Source organism: Macrobrachium rosenbergii, chromosome 14 (genome assembly GCF_040412425.1).
Source record: "Macrobrachium rosenbergii isolate ZJJX-2024 chromosome 14, ASM4041242v1, whole genome shotgun sequence".
NCBI classification, from domain to species: Eukaryota; Metazoa; Arthropoda; class Malacostraca; order Decapoda; family Palaemonidae; genus Macrobrachium; species Macrobrachium rosenbergii.
Genome location: NC_089754.1, coordinates 4,154,381 through 4,176,408, shown reverse-complemented (window position 1 = coordinate 4,176,408; position 22,028 = coordinate 4,154,381). Strand labels below are relative to the sequence as shown.

Sequence of the window (22,028 nt, the reverse complement as noted above, 5' to 3'; positions counted from 1 at the left end):
TATAGGGGACGTGCTTGTGACGTGCCCTCACAAGCACTACAAAACCAGTGTGGGTCTGCACCAACAATGAACACGAAGAGTCGACACAAACGCTCACGCACCTTGCAACGCTTTTGTACAGGTTTAATTCTCCAGAATGAAAATAAAAACATGCAAAAACAAACAAACAAAAATATTCAAAGAAATATTTAAGTTTAGCAGACAGTCTAGGAGAGAGCAAAGCACGACCTCTGCGTTAGGGGCCGGTCGTAGAAAAGGCGTTTGAGGTTATTCCCTTGCAAATCCACCCCACCCCTTCACCCCCGTAACCGCCTGTTAAGTAATTATTACCGTACAAATTCAACGACCGTCCTTAGCTTGCGATGAAGGATACCCCTCCTACTATACGTGAAATGACTGTGTGGACTTGCGATAAATTATGTACAGAAATACAGAACTAGCGCGACATAGACCTCCACAATTTACGGTAAGAGTGTGAAGAATACAAATTATTACATATACAGTAACTCTTATATTTGACTGTGTTCATTTTTGCTTTTCATTTAACGTATCACTTGGTAAGAATTGACAGTTTATAGAAGTGTCATAGCTAATGAACGACAACTTTCTGAAAGAGTAAGATGTTCATCAAAAAGTGCCTTCCGTTCCGTCAGATGTTTATTTACATACGCACGAGATTCATGTAGTACCGCTTGAGATTTAGTGTACATCTGAGTGGAACTTTGCGCGTCTTCATTTCGTTGTAGTTTGCCACTATGCATCCTGAAGTAGACATTTTTGTTGGCAACTACACTATAATTGATACTGAAGTGTTTGATTTATGGATACAGGGATATTCAGGTGAGTTGAGACCAGGGGAGCAAGCCTGTTTCTAGAGGAAATTTGAGGCAGTCATTTGCTGGTAGAGGGGCAGACGGGCGATGCCGGACAAGACGATCCGCAGCGAAGGCAAAAAAATATCGGGGAACGGTGCGGTGCGTACCTAGTGTAGGAGCCATAAATGCTTATCCTGTTGTTTTTCCTAAACATATACCGTATAGGCTAGGGTAGGCTAGAAATCATCGCTTATTACATAGGCTAGTAGGCAGTTCCCTCCCTATCGGAACTTGCATTGGCCATTGGAACTTGGTAGCTAGGAAGATTAGATGGTGGGCATGAAGGCTGAGTAGGGGAATACCCCTCATTCACCTACCATCACCAAGCACTCTTTTTGATAAAATTATACTTGTTCCGACACAATATACAAACCATCGGTCCTTTACATTAGGGATTACTTTCAGGCGTAGGCTGGAAACGGCCGTTGCACTTCAAACAAGGTGGTTAGGCAGTTGCTCATTGTCCGGGAGGCGGGAGTACCGCCTGCCCAGATGTAAACATTCCAATTTGTTTGCCACAGTTCGGACATTGTTCTTTTCGCCAAGGTCTGCCTGACAGTTGTTTCTTTCTTTTGCTGGGAAATTCTTTATTGTTTTTCATTATCATGGAGAAAAGCTAAACCCTCCCTGTCCCCATGTGTGTCCCGGGTAGGGGTAAGAAATGTAATTCATTTAGATCTCGAGTCGACGTGGACCCACACGCCTCTGTACATCTTGCAGGGGACTTGTGTGTTCACTGGCGCATCCCTGTAGTGAGTGCTTGTTTGTGGGCCTCCGAGCAATGGGGCAAGAAAAGGGAGGAGACGTTATCGTTGTAAGCCTACCAAGGAGTCGATCCGAGGGAAATACGCCCGACGACTCCATTGGTATATAATGTCGGGCTCTTCTCTCCCTCCCGGCTAACTTCCCTGCTTGCCCTCTCCTCGGGTGAGGACTCCCCTCCCCTCCCTCTTATGTTTCATCGCTTGTGGAAGGGCGCGGGGAGAGTTGGCCATCAACATCCTCTCTGAAGTCTCTTCCCGCCCGGAGGGGAGTTTTTTCCTCCGGCGAGTAGAGGCTTCATGCACTGACCCGACTTTTGCTTCAGGTTCCGGACTGGATAGCCAGACACAGATTCCAAGCTCATCCTGGGACACCTGGGCCTACCTGGCTTAATCACTGGAGGGATTGGCCTCTGCCCCCAACTCCAGTCACGACCCACTGGCAACAACAGTCACCACTACATCCGTCACCTTTTCGAGGTTTGCCCAGATGCCGTGTCAGTTGCATCGCATCTGGACACCTAAGTGTTGGTGTCACCCGGTGCAGCACGCTGTTATTTATTCTCCCGGCTTCCTGGCTCCATTCACACGTGCTGACCTATTTACATGGTGACGCCATCATATCCTTATGTGACTGTCACTGCCCCTGTTGCTGACCCTGGCCTGTCTTCGAATGCTGTTCCTCGCCTGACTTTCCAGAGGCCCTTCGCCAGCTATTTCCGTCCCCATTCCATCGACCCGGCACGGTTTTTGAATCTTCACGTAGGAGGGCAGCGCTGCATTCCCGCCCCGCCCACTTTGTTCCTGGCAGACGGCATCTCTCTACCCAGGCAAATGCTGGCCCGTTTTGGTAAGCGGTTTTTTCGGGATGTGCCTTCTGCTGCAGCCCTCCTGGTGTTCCTGAGTCTGCGGCCTCGCCAGCTGTTCCTGGCTTGGGGACTTGACGGGTTCCAGCAGATGGTGAAGAAGAAGAAGAAGAGGTCCAGGAAGGTGTCGTCAGCCTTCATCTTCATTTCATCATCGCCGTCTTCGTCAGCTGTAAATCATCTTTTCCACTTCTCCTTCCAAGGCTTTGCAGCCGAGAAGAAGAAGTCTTCGACTCCACTGCGCCAGGTCTTGAGGCCAGGCTGGCACTTCGGAAGGCCCCTAAGAAGTCCCAGTCTTCGAAGGGGTCCCAGGAAACACCCAGCCTTCTTCTGCCCTGAGAAGGGGGATCCTCCAGCCTTTTCAGCCCACTTTCCAAGGTTCCAAAGGGGGCAAGGGTAAGAAGAAGAAGGAAACGCATAGGGGGCGTTCCCAAAAAGCTGCCGAAGGTGGGGGTGCCTGTCGAGCCATTGGGCAACTTGGCAGCAACACTGAGCCGAGATCTGGATAGTGGATGTCCTTCAGGAGGGATATCTACTACCCTTCGAGTCTCGGCCTCCCCACCTTCTCCGGTCCATCTCCAAACAGCTTCCAGGTTATTTCGAAGGACATCTCACTACAGCAAGAAGTGCAAGCCATGCTGAGCAAGGGGGTGCTGTAGAACTCGTGTCGGACCAGCTCCAGGTTTTTACAGCCACGTGTTTCTCGAATTTCCAGCCAGCTTCTGCAAGAAGGAGAAAGCCTCAGGCGATGGAGACTGGTCAAAGACCTCTCTCCTTGAACCATTTCATTCGCCAGACTTGGTTCACGATGGAAACAGCGCAAACTGTGCTGGCCTCCATCAGGGAGAACGACTTCATGCTTTACTGTGGACTTGAAGGATACGTATTTCCAGATACCCATCCATCCGTCCTCTTGCAAGTACCTCCGCTTTGTCCCTCGGGGAGTCGGTCTTCCAATTCAGGGCACTTTGCTTTCGGCTCGACTGCTCCTCAGGTGTTCACGAGTATTCTCTCTCGTGTCAGCTTGGGCCCACTCGCATGAGATACGCCTTCTGAGGTATCTCACGACTGGCTAGTCCTGGCGAAGCTCGCCGAGTTCTACACGCAGGGGACAGGGATCGCTCCTCGAAGTTTTGCCGGGAGCTAGGGATCATGGTAAATCTGGAGAAGTCAGATCTCACCCCCAAGCAGAGGACAAAGTACCTGGGCATGCTGATAGATAAGGTGGCAGTGAAAGTCTTTCCCTTGGACTGGCGTATCAGCAAGTTCAGGCAGGCAGCACAGCTGTTCTTGTCATGGCAGGAGCAACCAGCTCGGCAATGGCAAGTCGTCATCAGTCACCTGTCGTCTTTGGAGAAACTAGTCCCCACGGGCGCTCTTCACCTGCGGTCTCTCCAGTGGAGACTAAAGGAGTATTGGTCCCAGTGGTCCCAGTCCTTCCTCATCCCTCTTTCCGAGGAGGTGAGACAGGACCTTCACTGGTGGTTAGACGACAGGAACCTCTTGATAGGAGTATCCTACATACCCCCTCCGACATGCTGCTGTCCTCGGACGATCGACCGAGGGATGGGGCGACACCTGGATCTGGAGTTGCTGACTTTGGGAGTGTGGCACCGAGATGACGAGCACCTTCACATCAACATCCTAGAACTCAGGCAGGCCTTCCTGGCCCTCCAAGAGTTCCAGGATCGAGTGATGTGACACTCCATGGTACTGATGAGCGACAATACCACAGTAGTGGCATACATCAACAAGCATGGGGGGACTGGTGTCCCACCAGCTTCACCAGTTGGACGATGCAGGTGCATGAATGGGCCGTGGCTCACTCAGTAGAGCTGTCAGCCAGGTACATTCCAGGCAAGAGGAATGTCGTGGCAGACAAGCTCAGCCGCCAGAGCCAGGTGGTAGGGACAGAATGGTCCCTCCATCAGGAAGTAGCGGAAAGGCTGTTCGACTTGGGGGTGTCCAGCCATCGATCTGTTTGCCATCCGGCACAACAGAAAGCTCCAGGTCTTCTGTTCTGTTGTGCCGGACCCATGGGCCGCTTTGCGGAGGACGCGTTCCAACACCCATGGGACAATCTTCGACGCTACGCCTTCCCCCATTCTGTCTGATTCGCCGAGTGATCAGCTGAGTGATGATCACCCCAAATCTCAGAATTACTTTGGTGGCACCCAAATGGCCCCAGGCCGTTTGGTACCCGGACCTGCTAGCTCTCCTCTCTGAGGCACCGAGAGAGATCACCCCTGGCCCAACCTTCTGCGTGAACCCTCACGCAGAGCGGTTCCACCTGGCAGTGCATTCCCTGTGTCTTCATGTCTGGAGGTTATCCACCATCTCTTGCAAGCGAGAGGCTTTTCAGCCAGCCAGCAACAGAGATGGCAGGATACCTCAGAAGATCCTCCGCAGCGGTATACCAGGGAAAGTGGTCCATCTTCTGTGGTTGGTGTCATCGATGGGGGTCTCCGGTCGGAACTACTGTTCAGCAGGTCGCTGGACTTCCTCGCCTTCCTTCGCCGGAGAGAAGCCAGCTCTCCGTTTCAGCTGTAAAGGCTATTTAGGCTGCAGCCGGCCTAGTCTTACGGCTGAAAGGAGTAGACATCTCCTCCATTTCGAGATTTCCAGCCACTGATGAGAAGCTTCGAACGGTCTTGCCCACCCAGGGATCTCAGGCCCCCTGCGTGGGATGTGACTCTTCTTCTAAGGAGCCTGACTGAAGTGCACCACGAGCCATTTACGGAAGAGTCATCAGACAGGATCTGACCCTCAAGACCGTCTTCTTGCTTGTCCTTGCATCGGCGAAGAGAATTGGCAAGCTTCATGGACTTTCCTTTGATGTTAAACACTCGAGGGGATGGGGATCAGTTACCTCGATTTCATCCCAGATTTTCGTGGCAAAGACTCAGAACCCTTTGGTTCCCTGGTGCTCAGTTTCGAGTCTTTCATAAGCCCTCCCTAGAGGACTTTGTTGGTAATGAACCAGATGAGATGCTACTGTGTCCTGTTAGAGTGCTGCGCGCGCTATCTGAAGAGGACTCGCTGTCTCCAGCCTGAGTGTCCAGCGACTCTTCGTTAGCACTGGCTCGACCAAGAAAGAAGTGTCCAAGAACACCATCTCTTTTTGACTTCATGAAACGATAAGGAGAGCTTATTCTGCTGCAGGAGAAGATGACACTGGTACGCTTAATCCGAGAGCTCACGAGGTCCGCAGCATTGGTCCGCCCCTCGCATTCCAGAAGAATATGTCAGTTCACAGGTTTTGAAGGCGGGGTGTGGTCCCAACAGACTACCTTCATTTCCTTCTACCTCCGGGATGTTGTACACAAGTCCTTGGACACTTTTTCCTTGGGTCCTGTGGTGGCTGCTCAACAAGTTGTGTAGCTTATCCAGCTCCTCTAACAGGACAGGTTGCATCTCGCCTATGTTGTACAGTTGTGATTGGGAGATTGAATGTTGAGTGACTGGCCTCTCTTCTTTCTCCCCATCCTGGCTCTCTTCCTTGGGCAGGAGCGGACATGCTGTTACATGCTGGACCTGGTGGTCGAGGCTCCAGCACATCGGGGGGAGCTCCTGTTCTATTTCCATTCAGGTTAATAGAAGCAACCCCACTCCTTCCTTTTGCAAGGGGAGGAAGGAGACCATGACTATGAGACAAACCAAAATGCTTGTATTTGCCTTATTGTCATCCGACATCAAATTTTTAACTAGCCTACTTTGCATGAACTGACGTTTCCTTTTTCATGCAAAGGGGACTCCAGAAGTCTGACAACTGATCCTGCGTTTCTTACAACCCGATCTTTTGTCAGTGGTGGTTTTTTCCCTTCCTCGCCTCACATTGACCAGGAAGGGAAGACAAGGTGGTGAACTCCAGTTCAGTTTAGAGAGACTTTATCAGATTCCTCCCTCCAATCAGTGAGTTTCCTAATGTAAAGGGTTTTGTATTTGTGTGGAACAAATCACAATTTTTAAAAGTAAATTGTATTTTTTCCTAACTATACAAACCTGAGGTCCTTTACACATTTATGCCCACCTCATGCCTCCCCCTCAATCTGTACCTGGGCCAAAAGGCAAATTGAATGTTTACATCCGGGCAGGCGGTACTCCTGCCTCCCGGACAGTAGTTAACTGCCTAACCACCTTGTTTGAAGTTCAACGGCCGTTTCCATCTATGCCTGAAAGTAATCCCTAATGTAAAGGACTCAGGGTTTGTATAGTTAAAAAAATACAATTTACTTTAAAAAATATTTATTTTACACCTGGATACCTCTCAGGCTAGCAGAAGTCTATATTTTTCTTGCTTGTTTGGGTAGATTTAAATAAAAGGTACACCGTGGGTATTTTTTTGAGAAATGGCATTTTCTTATAGTATTATGGTTGCTTATTTACATTTTAACGTTATTTGTTCCGACACAGTATCAAAACCTCGGTTTTACATTAGAATTGCTTTCAGCGTAGGGCTGAAACGGCTGTTAAACTCTTGAGCAAGGTGGTGGTAGTAACTTACCGCCAGGTAGGCGGGATACCCGCCTGACCCGGATGTAAACATTCCAGTTGTTCCGACACAATATACAAACCCTCGGTCCTTTACATTAGGGATTACTTTCAGGCGTAGGCTGAAACAGCCGTTAAACTCTTGAGCAAGGTGGTTAGGCAGTAACTACCTCCAGGTAGGCGGGGATACCGGCCTGCCCGGATGTAAACATTCCAGTTTGCTTTTGCCGTCATGCATTGCTGACGTGCAAAATCTCTGCCTGACTGTCGTTAAGCTCTTATTATCCCGGTGGGATCTTTCTGTATTTTTGTTTATATATACGTGTGTTTGATATTTGTTAATACAAACCCACGATTTGTGATAACCTTGCATAAGCCGTTGTTCCCTGCCTGTGTCTTGGGTTTGATGGCCAAGGGCATAACTGGAGAAGCGTAACCAAGTGGTAATGCTTCTCTCCAGTGGCCCTTTACGTAAATACTGAAGGCGCCCCTGTACTTTTGGAGATATAGTTTGGGACGCAATATCTTCTCTCCCCTACATCCATCGGGACGTAAGAGTTAGTTCCCTTCTTGGCATTCCGCCCTCCGTGTGTAAGGGGCATCACTAATTTCTTCCTACTTATGCTGAGTGTTGCTCGCCGCCTGCGCTTAGAGATTTGCGGGCTGAGTGGGAGGTTACGGGCGTCGTCGATAAGTTCCGCTTCCACGGCGCCCTTGGTGGCCTCCCCTCCGTCCTTTTTTCTCTTCCCGTAGGTTCTTCCTTCTCCCCTTCTCTCCTTCGCCCTCTTCGCTGCTTGTCGGGTGAAGACGGGGGGCGATCGAGTGACCTCGTCTAGAGTACCTCCCACCTGCTGCGTAGGGCTGTTCCCCTTGTAGCGGGAGGAGCCTCCCTCTACTAATCATCTTTGTTTTTCTTTCAGGTTGACAGTGAGCATTGCAGACACAGCAGTAGTTGGCTGGATATATCAAGAATATCTTGCATGAAGCAGTCCGACATTCATTCAGTGTTGCTTTGGGATTGACCACAATACCTGTTTAGATGACATATTTCCACGTCGGGATCGCTCTGACTCTGTTCCCGCCGATGTAGATCGATCGCTGTCATTGCTGGTTTTCATGTATGCTGTTGCAATGCTTCCTGCGTATCTGTGGTCCATCTGCTCCTGCTGTTCCCTGTGTTATGCTCTTGTCAACTCGACGACAGTCTCTGGGCTGCTCTCCTGGTCTCCTGCCACAGCCGCCCTGATTGCTCCTGTCGCTGCTGGTGACTTTCAAATGACATTCTGTCCGTTGCAGTAGCTCCTGCCTTCCGAACCGCTAACGTAGCTCCTGCATCGGATGTCCTGATCGTGCCCGCTTCTTCTCCTAGTGATCGTGCCCAGGGCCGCTTCCGTTGTGTTCCTGCCAGCTGCCCTGGAGGTTACGATGTCTGCCATCCTGTAGAAGATGTTGGCGTGAAAGGGAAGGAAGTCGCCTTGTGGAAGTGACGTTCCTGGCCGTTGCATAGCTCCTGCTCTCCGAACCTTTGCCGTAGCTCCTGCATCGGCTGTCCTGATCATTCCTGGCGCTTCTGGCGGTGGTGCCCAGGGCCGCTTCTGTTGTGTTCCTGCCAGCTGCCCCAGAGGTTACGTTGTCCGCCATCCTGTAGAAGATGTTAGCGTGAAGATGAAGGAAGTCATCCTGTTGAGGTGATGTTCCTGGCCGTTGCAGTAGCTCCTGCCTCCCAACTGCTGCCGTAGCTCCTGCATCGGCTGTCCTGATCATGCTTCTCCTGGTGGTGGTGTCCTGGCTGTGTCCGTTGTGTTCCTGCCGGACTACCCTGGAGGTTACGATGTTTCGTGTCCACCATCCTGTAGAAGATGGAGTGGAGGTGAAGGAAGCCGCCCTGTGGAAGTAGCCGCCGTCTTCTTCATCTTATCTTCGATTTCGTCTTCTGCTGCATCTTCCCTTCCTCTCCCGAGGTCCAAGGGGGTCCCGAGAATCGGACAGACCTCCATCGACCGAAGGAGAGGAATGCTGCTTCTTCCCCCTTGATGCCCTTGGACGTCTAGGGACTGCCTCCTTCCGAGGAGGCAGTGGGTCTCTCGTTGGCTCTTCCCGACCTTTGGGTTAGGGAAACCGATGGGGCATAGCTGTGGGTTTTGTGTTTTGGAAGCCGGGCGCGCAGACCTCAGTTTGCGATCCTGTTCCCAAGTCTTAGAGGTTCCGCCTCTAAGATGGGGGCTGCTTCGGGCGCTCGTTTGCGAGCCGCTCCGAGTGCTCGAGATTCTATGGAATATCGAGTATCCCGATCTGGTCTGGAGAGATTTTCCTGGGCCCAGTTCGGGAGCAGTGCAAGAGAAAGGGCCGAGGCACCCAGGTGTCATGGCTCCTCTTCCTGCCAGCACCGCAAGCGCTCCCCAAGTGTTTGCCAGTGCCCGGTCGGGTTCTCAGCCTGGTGTCTCGATTTTGTCGGTTCGAACACCAAAAGAAGCAGGAAAGAGATTCACTTTGGGAGTCCTGCGGGACTTCTAAGGGACTGACTCTCTTCAGGAGACAAAGTTGTTCTTCCCCTTTGGATTCGCATTCTCCTGTGGGATCTTGCGTTTGGGGCCACGAGAGTGCGCCTCTCGAGGCCACGCCCTCGTTGCCAGTCTTGGAAGTCTGCGTCTAAGACTGGTTCTGTGCTTGGCTCTTTCGATCTATTAGGAAACAAAGCAGCCGCTCCCGATTTTTGGAAGTCTCTGGGTAGCTCGAATTCTATGAATCACGAGCGCTCTCCCACGAAGAGGCACAGGACGAGAGGTGCTGGTTGAGGCACCCAGGTGTCTGGTTGCTGAGACACCCAGGTGTCTGGTTGTCCTCCAGGTTCTGGCCGAGACAGCCAGGTGTCGAGGTGCAGACGCCAGGTGTCTTGATACTGCCCGCCAGCTGCTTCGGTTGCTCGGCTGGGCTTCGTTCTTGTGTCTTGAACTTTAGGGTTCGAGCATGCAAGATAGCAGACACAGAATTCCCTTTGAACCTTCTTCTCGAGTGGGCCTCGGCCTTGAAGGAGTTTAGAGTTCGGGAAACTAGCAATTGTTCACAGCAGACGAGTCTGGCCTGCCCAGTTATGATTGTCAAGAATTGGCTCAGCTCGATCGGGCGAAGTCGCACTGCTTACGAGACTGGCTTGGCTCGACTACAATCGGCTGTTCCCTTGCCAGACTGGTTCAGGATGGCTCGACTGGACTCGGCTTGCGTTGACTGGCTCTGGCTCGGCTCGCCCGCCTGCCTCCCAGTCCGCCGCATACCGACCAGCTGGATCGCGTTCGCATGAGCTCGGCTCGGCTCCGGCCCTTCGGTTTTTTCGATTTGGGTTCTCGTTATGTTCCAGTGAACTTTTTGCTCTTCCCAGGAGAGCGCTTTGCCACGGCACAAGTGCTCTTCTTTCCCCCGTGTGGCAGTAATCTCCTTCGGTTGATTATCGCTCACGGTCCGCCTCTCCTGCTTATCTTACTGGCAGGACAGGTAGGGATACTCTTTTCTCCTCACCTGTTCTCTTCTCCTCTTGGTTGTTCCTAGAAGCGTGAGATGGACAGAGAGAGCTCCGACGAAATTTTCTTTTGGAGTTCGGCTGCCTGGCGTGCTTTGGGTATTGGTCCCCGATTCTCTCATATTAGTATAACCAGGTAGCCGAGGAGGGTTTCATGGGATCTGTCAGGTCTCCCTCCAGGGGAGAGGTACAGGAGTTTCACGCTGTCCGGAAACAGCGAGGGTCTTCCTCTTCAAGACGATCGCCCCCATGTGTTCTCAGGGGAACTTGGCGCCGATGAATGAGGCGCGAGGATCCTGGGACAGGACCGCTGGCTCCCCAATGAATAACCTTCATCACTGCAACCCTTGCAGTTTCCGAGGGGCCGAGAGTGTCAGGGACCGCAAACAGGTCCTGGCTCTTCGAGAGCGTTCTCGACCTGATGAATTCTTTTCTTCGAAGGAGTTAATTCAGGTTGAGACACCAAGCTTCCACCCCTGCCTCGACAGAATATGAATTCTTCTTGCCTCGGAGGGTCTTGCCGACTGCAGTTTTTGGGCAATTCTGGTGCTAAGAAGAAGGACTTTGTCCCAATTCGGATCTCCGGTGGGGTAAGTCCCGAGTTGGCTCGACCTTTTGGGAACGAACCTTTACTTGGTTCTGCCTTTCTCTTTCAGAGATTTGCCAGATACCCTGGTAATCAAGGTTCCCACCCAGGCACTGACTTGTCCTTTGGACAATGGGCAAGAACTTTGGGTCTTAGTCATCTCAACTCTACCTTGAGTTCAAGCCAGCCCCCCCTCAACTCCTTAGCTAAGAAGTCCTAGGCTACAGAAGAAGATTGCAACTGCTGATGCCTGGACGAAATGATACTTATTGAGTCTCTGGAACTAGCAGCAACATTACCGAGACCTGGGAATGGATTCCTTCAGGAGAAGTATCTATTTCCCTTAGGTCTCGGCAATTCTTTCCATCGAACTTTCATCCCACCACCTCTCCTGTGCTCCCGATTCGGGAAATGCCAGCCGGCTAGAGCTAATTGGCTTGGTACCCTGTCATCTTGCAGAAGCTTCCCCATGGTGGAAAATGGAAGTCTGCTTCCTTTTCCCCGTTCTTTCCTCTTCGATGTATGAGGAAAGAGTTAGGGTAATGCTTGATTGAAGGAACCTTCGAATATGCTTGCATATTCCCCTCACATCTTGTGTCTACTTACGGATTCACAGATTGAGGAATAGGCGCACACTGGTAAGACCTTGTCTTGAATTTGTGTGACCGAGACGATTAGTACCTTCTCATCACCGTCCTGGGCTCAGGGCAGCCTTTTGGCCATCCGAGAATTCAGGATGGGTTTTACGGCACTCACTGGTTTCATTGAACAACAAAACCACAGTAGTGGCATTTGTTGACAAACAAGAGGCAATCATTTTTTCCTCCTGTTTCATCTCGACATTTGCAGGTACTCGAGTGTTGTTCTATTGCACACTCGACAGCTCAATTAACCAGATGCATTCCTGGTGGGGATGTATTGGTAGGCAAGCCTGGCCTCGGGTTTGAGTGATCGGGACGGAACATGCTGCTCACTCTTTTCTTCATGAAGATTCATGCAGAGACTGCTCGACTGAGAAATCCCTACTGTCCTTCTGTTGCCCCCTGCACACAAGTTGGTAGTTTTTATCTTGCTCCTTCATACCAGACCAGGGGCCGCTCCATTGAGGCATGCTGTCTTTTTGGTGAAAACTCGATATCGACGTTTTTTACCTCTGTATTTGTCTGTTTCGCTAGGGCTTCACCAACATTGCTCACCCCAAGTTACAGACAAATACTTGAAGACTTCACCTTCATCCAACCTGATTGCCGAGGCATCGAGAAGAATTCCGCTTGACCCATCCTCCTGTGCAGCTACACAAGAAGCGGTTCTTGAGGCAATGCATCCCTGTGTGGTCAGGACTGGGAGACTTTCCAGCTTTCCTTGCAAGCACAGGCTTTCTCGCAGAGTGGCAACGGATATAGCTGGATATCCCTTGAAGTCCTCTGCAACACTGTCCCAGGGACTGGATCCTTGAAGTCTCGTCTCATCGCTGGTGGTGTCGTTGTCGGAACTTCTTCTCGGGTTAGAGTCGCTCGTCATGTTTGGACTTTCTCTTCTTCTCCGCCAAGGGTTGCTTCTTTCCCTTTCATTTGTGAAGAACGTAGGCCCTTGTGACCTAGTCTTCTATGTGAAGTAGCCTTCATCTCCTCAGTCGAGAGTTAGCTACGGACGAGAAGCTTCTTCAGTCGTGCTGCTCCCAGGGAACTGGTCCCTGGATGGCATGTGACTCTCGTTTAGGGTTCTTGTCGGTGCTCTGCACACGCCTTACAAGAGTCATCGGATAGAGATATGCCCTCTTAGGACCATCTGTCATCTTACCCTGGCCTTGGCGTAGAATATGGAAGAACAGGGATGGGGATCATACCTCGACTCCTTCTCGGATGTCATAGGTGGGCTCCGAATCCATTGGCATTTACTGTCGGGTTCGAGTCCTTGTTCCCCTCCTCCTTGGACTTTGTGTTGATGATCCAGATCATTCGTTACTTTGTCCTATTAGGGAGCTGTGGTACTTTACGAAAGGCTCGACATTCCTAACCTGGATGTCGTCAAGGTTTTCGCTAGTACTGTCTCTCCCAAGGAAGTAGTGTCTAAGGACACGTCTTCCTCCTGACTTCGTGAAGTGATCAAAGGAGGTACTCGGCAGCTGACAACGACGATACTGGTACCTTCCTCCCGAGAGCTCACGAAGTCGATGGCTTGGTCCATCCCTCGCATTCGGAAGTTTCTGTCGGTCTGGAAGCTGAAGGTGGTGTATGGTGTCCAGTTTTTCACTCTTGTCTTCTTCCTTCGGGTCTTGCCCACAGGCCCTTGGAACCCTTTTTCCTTGGCTCTGTGGTGGCTGCTCAACAAGTTGTGTTGTCTTACCCAGCTCCTTCAAGAGGACAGTAGCATCTCGCCTAAGGTGTTGGTTCTGAAAGTGAGAAGGATTGGAGGAGTGACTGGCCTCTCTTCCTCCTCCTTCCTGGCTCCAACTTCTCCTCCTTAGGGATGAGAATAGGACTCAAACCAATAGTTGCTGGAACTGGCATTGATGTGGTAAGACTAACATTGGAGCACCCGTTCTATTTTTCTTATAGAATCATAGAAGCAATTCCGCTCCTTCCTCTAGCAAGGGGAGGAAGGAGAGACTGGCAATAAAGGGAACCCTATCTTGTATTTCCTTACTGTCCTCCGACTCTAAATCCTTCCAGCCTATTTTTAAGAGTTACGTTTCCTCACTCATGCAAAGGGTCCAGCATCTGACATTTGATCTTGCAGTTCCTACATTCCGATCTTATGTCAGAGGTTTTACTCCTTCCTCGCTCTTTCGACCAGGAAGGGTAACAAGGTGCAGAACTCCAGTCAGTTCAGGAGACTCACTCAGATTCCTCCTCCAACCAGTGAGGTCTTCCTAATGTAAAGGACCGAGGTTTTGTATATTGTGTCAGAACAAATCACAATTTTTAAAGTAAATTGTATTTTTTTAACACATACAAAACCTGTTAGTTACATATAGCTTTAGTCTTTGACGCCACGGCAAAATTTCAACCCCTCAATCTGCGCCAGTCCGAATATCAAGGTGATGTTTTACCTGCCCTCTGTTCGGGTACTAGGAACTATTCCAACATGCTTCAGAATAATTTTGCCGTCAACCGGCGACATTGTTCAAGAGTTTAAGCGAAATTTCATTGTTTCTGCCTACATCGAGCTGTTTTCACTTGGTGAAGTACTCTTGTTGGTTTGCGGCTTTGAAAAGTTTATTTTTTGTCACCTATTTAGTCAGGTTTTCTGATAATTATGTCAGATTCTGGGTCTTATACCTTTAGGGTATGCAGCAAAGGCTGTAAGACGAGGTTGGTCAAGGCTAGTCTTGATCCTCATTCAATTTGTGTGGCGTGTAGAGGTCAGGAATGTTCATATGAGAGGAAGTGTGATGAATGTGTCAGTATGACTGAAAAAGATTGGAAGGCTCTATCTAAGTATGTAAAGAAACTTGAGAAAGATAGAGCCAGGAAAGCTTTAGCTAGAAGTTCTTCTTCTCTCTCTCAGAAACTGGAATCTCCCTTAGCTATGCAGGAAACTTCTATTAATATCCCCGTGGCTACTAATATTCCTATTCCTGACTCTGATATCCCTGAACCCGTTCGTGTCTGAGTATCAAGTCCAGATGGACGCCAGATTTAACCTTATTGTGGGCGCCATGGAGGATATTGGCGTTAATGTGAAATCCCTTCATGAGCGTATGGATTTTTTCCAAGATATTGTGAATAATTTAAGTGCAGTGCAAAGTGTTAGTGTGGTGGAGGAGGTGGTTGCTCGGCCTACTCGTTCTCCTAGACCTAAGCCTCTGTCAAGCTCCCCTGCTCCTGGGAGAAGACATGCTGAAAGTCCAAGGGAGGCGAGTGGGGTCTGCTCACGAGCAGCCGCCCCCTCAAACAGTCCTGTTGTTTCCCAGGCTGTTCAGAGCGCCGTTGGAAAGGCGACTCAAGGAAGTGTCTTTCTTCAAGCTCCAGTGATTGCCTGCAGAGGCTGGAGATTTCCCGACGAGTCTAGACCATTGAAGAGGTCCAGGAATCTTTCGCCTTCAGCGGTTCAGAAGAAGAAGCCATTTCGCTTATCAGAGCCTTCCTGTAGTTTTTTGGGAGAGTCCGGAGAGATTTTCGTCGTCAGAAGAGTCTTCTCCCAGGCGCAAGGCTCATGTGCGTAAGAGGTATAAGACTTCCCATTCGGTATTATTGCCCAGCGTTCCCGGTGTTTCTCCTTTGGTTTCACGTAAGCCTATTGTGGCTTCTGCGCCTCTTCCTCATCACGATCCTGGCTCTACTGATCATCGTTCCCCAGTTGGATCCTCGTCTACTCATGACTTTCTTCGAGCGATGCACAAGAAAATTGGAAGCATTCTTGGCGGGCTCGGAAGGCCTGGTTCTTCTCCAGCAAAGCCTTCTGAAGTGTATTTGATGCCTCCTCCTTCGTCTCGAGCTCTCGGAGCGCCCAGTGAAAGCTCCTCCTCGATCTGTGTCTCTTGATCCTCCTTTTGTTCAGGCTCAGGATCAGGCTCAGGTACGCCTAGTCAGGCTCAGGCGCTCCCTCAAGATTTAGCGCTCTCTCAGGCTCAAAGCGCCTCAGGTAGCGCCAGGTGAGCACCAGTGAGGCGCCATCCCAGGTGAGGCGCCATCCCAGGCTCCTTTGTGGCGTTCAGTTCAGGCTCCTCCTCTTGTGGCGCCAGTTCAGGCTCCTCTTGTGGCGCCTACTCAGGCTCAGGCTCCTCCTCAAGCTCTTATTCAGGCTCCTACTCCTCCTTCACAAGATGTGTATGTGCAAGCTGGAGGAAGGTTTTTCTCCTATTTCGTCTGAGGAAGAAGTTGTGGAAGAGTTTCCTGTAGACAAACCAGACTCCTCTCGCTCGGATTATAAGAAGCTTCTTCGCTTCTTTATTGATAATTTTCCTGAGGATTTTGCACCTGCGGCTCCGGCTTCCCCTCTCTCTCAGTACGCAAGAGACTCGAAGCCTTCTACCTCTTCCTTTATGAAGTTAGTGCTTTCTATTTCAGCCAAGAAGGCATTAAAGAAAATGAACTCCTGGTTGGAAGACAAACGTGATCAGGGGAAAACTACTTTCTGCTTCCCTCCTTCCAAGCTTTCTACTAAGACGAAGGCTTGGGGGAAGGCTTGCTACGACACTGGGGAAGTTTTCTCTCTGGGAGCTTCTGCCTCCTCTCAGGGAGACTTCTCCAGTCTCGTTGATTCTACTCGTCGTTCTGCGATGAACTCAGAGCTCGGATTTTCTTCTCTCCTTCAGAGTTGGACCACCTTTTTGAAGAAGAACGTTTTCCGAGTTTTGGAAGTCATCAGTTTTATGGACTGGACTATTGGCGCTTTGGGTAGGAAGGTAAAGTCTTTTGGTCTTTCCAAGCGCATTTCGATGATTTCTCTTCTGTTATGTCCTGCTTAGATAAAGGGATTCGTGACGGTGCGCCTGAGTTAGCCTCCATCTTCACGTTAGGAGTTCTTAAGAAGCGACAACTTTGGTGCTCTTTTGTCGCTCGTGGAGTTTCTAGGACTCAAAGATCGGCTCTTCTTTTCGCACCTCTGGATAAGAAGTACCTTTTCCTCAAGAACTTGTGGTTTCGAAGTGTCGAAATCCCTTACTCAGAAGTCCACACAGGACCTTTTTGGCGCAATCCACTCGTAAACCAAAAGCTCCTCAACCTTCTCTGCCAGCGCAAACTCGTCCTCTAGTTAATCAAAATAGGCCCTTTCGTGGCAGGCCCTTCAACCGCGTACTGGATCTAGTTTCTGGGGCAAAGCAAGATTTGTCTCCAAGGCTATCAAACCCTCAATTAAAAAGTGATCTGCATGTCCTCCATGCACTAGTAGGAGCCAGACTTCAGCAGTTCTGGCAAATTTGGGAGGAGATCGGAGCGGACCAGTGGACCACGTCCATGCTAAAGGAAGGATATTCTATCCCCTTCCTCAAGAGGCCCCTCTTGCAACAGAACCTTTAGCTTTGACAGCATATTCCAGCAACTTAGAGAAAAATGCTCGGTTCTGAGTGCGGAAGTAGACTCCATGCTTTTAAAAGGAGCGATAGAGATCGTGGAAGAAGTCAACTCTCCAGGCTTTTACAACCGCCTTTTTCTTGTTCCAAAGGCCTCAGGCGGCTGGAGACCAGTCCTGGACGTAAGTTCTCTCAACCTTTTCGTGGAGAAAACCAGTTTCTCGATGGAGACGACGCAATCCGTCCTCAATTCTCTTCGTCCGGGGGATTGGATGGTCTCAATAGATCTGCAGGACGCTTACTTTCACATTCTGATCCATCCGCGTCCAGGAAGTTTCTTCGCTTCGTTTTCCAGGAGAGGACTTATCAGTTCAAGACTCTGTGCTTTGGTCTGTCCACAGCCCTCAAGTATTCACAAGAGTTATGTCCACTGTTGCCAAAGCTCTTCATCTCAGAGGAATAAAGATCTCTCTCTATCTAGACGATTGGCTCCTTCGTTCCCAGTCTCAGTCTCAGTGCTTGGAGGATTTGAAAGTAACTCTCGACTTGACACAGAAGCTAGGACTTCTAATCAATTGGAAGAAGTCTCACCTATCTCCCTCACAATCCAGAATCTATTTAGGAGTGAGACTGGAAACAGTTCCTTTTCTGGCTTTTCCGTCAGATCAAAGAATCTCGGACTGTCTCATGCAAAAAGTCCAGAACTTTCTGGATATGGATACCTGTTCCGCAAAGGCTTGGATGAGCCTCCTGGGAACTCTGGCGTCAATAGAAAAGTTTGTCTCCCTGGGGAGACTTCACATGAGGCCCCTTCAATTCTACCTCAGGGAGCAATGGAACAGGAAGACGCTTCCAGACTCCTTTTCCTTTCCAATCTCGGACCTTATCAAGGAGGATCTAAGGTGGTGGTTAGATCGAAGAAAATTAGAGAAAGGTCTCTCTCTGTTTCCGTCGAACCCGAACCACGAACTGTTTGCAGACTCGTCAGAAGTAGGATGGGGAGCGACGTTGGGTGTAAAAGAAATTTCAGGTTTGTGGAATGCGACAGAAAAAGAATGGCACATCAACAAGAAGGAGTTGAAAGCAATCCACCTGAGTCTCGTGCACTTCCTACCATTCGTACAGGGACAAACAGTTCTGGTTCATTCAGACAGCACCACAGCGTTGTCTTACATAAAAAAACAGGGGGGCACTCATTCTTACTCCCTCAGCGAGGTAGCAAGAGACCTCCTTTTGTGGGCAGAGAAGCACAAGATTCTGCTCCTAACGAGATTCATTCAGGAGCCCTCAACGTGAGAGCGGACTCCTTGAGCAGGAAGCATCAGGTTCTGTCCACAGAATGGATTTTGCACGAAGAAGTGTGCAAGTCGCTGTGGAGACTTTGGGTCAACCTCTGGTAGACCTGTTCGCGACGAACAAGTCGAACAGGCTCCCAATCTTCTGCTCTCCTGTCCCGGACCAAGCAGCCTTCCAGACGGACGCAATGCTACTGAATTGGTCGGGTCTGGATATTTACGCCTTCCCCGCCGTTCAAGATGTTAGGTGCGGTGTTGAGGAAATTTCAGCACCACTCCAACACCAGAATGACGTTGATAGCCCCCTTCTGGCCTTCCAGGGATTGGTTCCCAGTTCTCATGGATCTCTTGATCGACTTCCCGAGGAGCCTTCCAAACAGAGTAGATTTACTCAGACAGCCCCACTTCAGGAGATTTCACGAAAACCTGTCAAGTCTGCAGCTAACTGCGTTCAGACTATCGAACGTCTACTCAGAAGCAAAACTTTTTTCAAGAAAGCGGCTCAATCCATCGCTAGAGCCAGAAGACCATCTTCGATCAAGGTCTATGAGTCCAAGTGGAATATGTTTCGTTCATGGTGCAAAGATCATGACATTTCCTCTTCCAGAACCTCGGTGACGCAGATTGCGGATTTTCTTTTGTTCCTCGGGAATAAGAACCTTTCTGTATCCACACTTAAAGGTTATCGTAGCATGCTGGCTACTGTTTTTCGTCACAGAGGTTTGGATATCTCTAATAACCAAGATATAACGGACCTTATTAAATCCTTCGGTACCTCTAAGAGGTCAGATGCTAAAGTTGTTTCATGGAATCTTGATGTAGTCCTGAAGTGGCTTATGTCTGAGAAATTTGAACCTATGGATTCTTCTTCTTTAAGAGATCTTACGAGGAAAACCTCTTTTTAGTTTTGTTAGCTACAGCTAAGAGAATCAGTGAGATCCACGCCTTGGATAAGAGAGTAGGATTCTCTGCTTTAAAAGCAATTTGTTCTTTCAAACTGTTTTTATGGCCAAGAACGAGACCCCTTCGCACCCGTGGCCTCGCTCTTTTGAGATTCCGAGTCTGTCGGAGTTGGTAGGTAAGGAGCAGGAGAGGTTCCTCTGCCCAGTCAGAGCCTTGAAATATTATTTGCGAAGGACTAAAGATATTAGAGGTCCTTCGGATTCCTTATGGTGTTCGGTCAGGAACCCTCTTAGACCGATGTCCAAGAATGCCATGTCCTTTTTTATTAGGGATCTGATTTCTGAAGCTCACTCCAATATTTCAGAGAATGATTTGAAAATGTGTAAAGTGAAGGCTCACGAAGTGAGGGCTATCTCTACTTCTCTCGCTTATAAAAGGAACCTCTCCCTTCAAGATATTGTGCAAGCAACCTACTGGAGATGTAAGTCTGTATTTGCTTTGCATTATCTCTGCAAGTGCAGACAGTGTTTGATGAGTGCAGCACGTTAGGGCCCTTTGTTGTATCTGGCACGGTAATGGGTAAAGGGGTAAAGGAGGATTAACCTACCTTTACTTACTTGTTTTTTTTTGGAGTGTGAAGGTTTTTATGGTTGTCTGTGAGGGTAAGTGTTGGATAGTTTTACCCACAGTTGGTTTTGGTTTTTATGGTTATGCTTTTTCTTTGGTGTTGGGTGACCCCTTTTGTAATTCATGATGTTTGTGCTGCTGCGCCTGAGCAGGGGCATACTTGTGGTATTGTCACGGCCATGTCCTAGGTGACTGATACCCAGCTTAAGCAATCTGCAACCAGGTCATTATACCCGCGGTTGCTCTAAGGATAGCAGGTTACTGAGGCAGTAACTGTGGAATCAGCTACCTTAGCAGGTGAGGAACTAAGAAATTTTCTACATTAATAACCTTAATGTTTCCAACAACTCTTTTTAGCTGTCATTGCCCCACCTCCTAAAGGTGTCAATCAGCTATATGTAACTAACAGGTAAGTTGTATGTGTTAAAATGACATTTTTATTCTAAAATAATGTTTAACACATACTTACCTGTTAGTTACATATACGAAAAAGCCCACCCTCCTCCCCACGGGGACAGGTAGGCAAATTATTCTGAAGCATGTTGGAATAGTTCCTAGTACCCCGACAGAGGGCAGGTAGGGCGATCACCCGATATTCGGACTGGCGCTGCCATGTTTTTGAAATTTTGCCGTGACGTCAAAGACTAAAGCTATATGTAACTAACAGGTAAGTATGTGTTAAACATTATTTTAGAATAAAAATGTCATGTTTTTGTTCTAACCTGGAGAACAAAACAATGAGACTAAAGGTCCTTTAAATGTATTTATGCCCACCAGTATGCAACCCTGAACTCAATCTGACCTCAAATTATATCAAAGATTGCAAACTTAATGTTTACATCACTTTTTGGGCAGGTGGGTATTCCTTCAACAGATTTCATAGATATTTTGCTAAAGGATTAATCATTAACCACCTTGCTTTCAAGAGTTTAACAGCCATATAGTGCAAACATTCTATAATCAAGTAATTCTAGAACTATTAGATGCAGGACCTTTTGGTTTGTAGCAGTTAGAGAAAAAATACTCTCAACTTAATAGTTTCTAAAAACTGTGATTTGTTAACATTAGAGACTTATGCATTTACTAATTTTTTTGTTCATGAAACAAACCTATCAGATATACAAGTATAGCTGTATTCTCCGAACAAATCCGACAGAATTTCAAAAACATCAAAGGAAAATACAACACACATTCAAACTGTGGATTAAAGGGGCCAGGTGGTTAGTACCCATTCCCGCCCGCTGGGATCTTTTCGGGTAATCAGATATGGAACCATTCCCATTTTCTATTCAGATTTTCTCTGTCACCGGTACTGTCAACATCTGTTGTCAGTACCTCCGTCTTTGGATTTTAAGAAAATTGACGTTAACTTGTTGTTTTCCACTTAAGTATTCTCTTTGACTTTTGGTTTTTGACTTCTTTGGATTGTGGATTGGCATACGCTTTTTGTGGACTGTTTTTGATTTTGCTTTTGATTGCTCTTTGAATGATGTCTGTAAATAGAAACTAGTTCTGCTAGCTTTAGAGTATGTTGTGTGAGTGAGTGTAAGGTGAGGCTACAATTTAATCATCTAAAGCACCTTCGGACCACCCTTCCTTCTTCATGGCCAAGAATCAGAAACCCTCACTCAGTTTGCATGAGGTGTAGGGGCATGTCTGTTTGATCAATGATCGATTTGCAAGGAGTGTGAGTCTTTGTCTGATGCAAGCTGGAAGATTTATGATTCCTATTTCATTCGCAAGTTGGAGCGTGACAGGATCAGGAGGTCTTCCTCCAGGAGTGTTTGCAAAGTATCAGGAAGTCAGGGTACTTATTTCTCTCCTGATAACCCAAATATAGACATAGTTTCACCTGTCCCTGTGGTTTTGCCTTTATAAGGGCCCTGAGGTTGTGTCTCTGGAGGGTTTGGCCCTGGCGGAGATCATGAACACCATCCGTGCTCTGGAAAATATCTTGTTGGGGAGGTGAACAAAGTGACATCGCTTCAAAGTGCAGTGAAGTGTAGTGATCCCCTAGTGTTGTGGAGGGGGCGTCAGATTGGCCCCATAATGCTTTCTAGGCCTGGACCTCTGTCAGACTCCCAGGACTCAGTGGGGGAGAGGCATGTCGAAATATCGTAAGAGGGTTACGGGGCTTCCCACCGATCTTAC

General features: G+C 48.8%; 1 protein-coding gene across 1 annotated transcript in view; it reads left to right on the top strand.

The window, feature by feature from the left end:
• The first annotated feature begins 655 nt into the window (after positions 1–655).
• Fibp (acidic fibroblast growth factor intracellular-binding protein) overlaps positions 656–22,028 on the top strand; it is a 657,671-nt gene continuing 636,298 nt past the window's right edge. The window contains 1 exon segment of the mRNA XM_067115847.1: positions 656–840. Coding sequence (XP_066971948.1) covers positions 756–840 — 85 coding nt within the window. The 5' untranslated portion in view covers positions 656–755.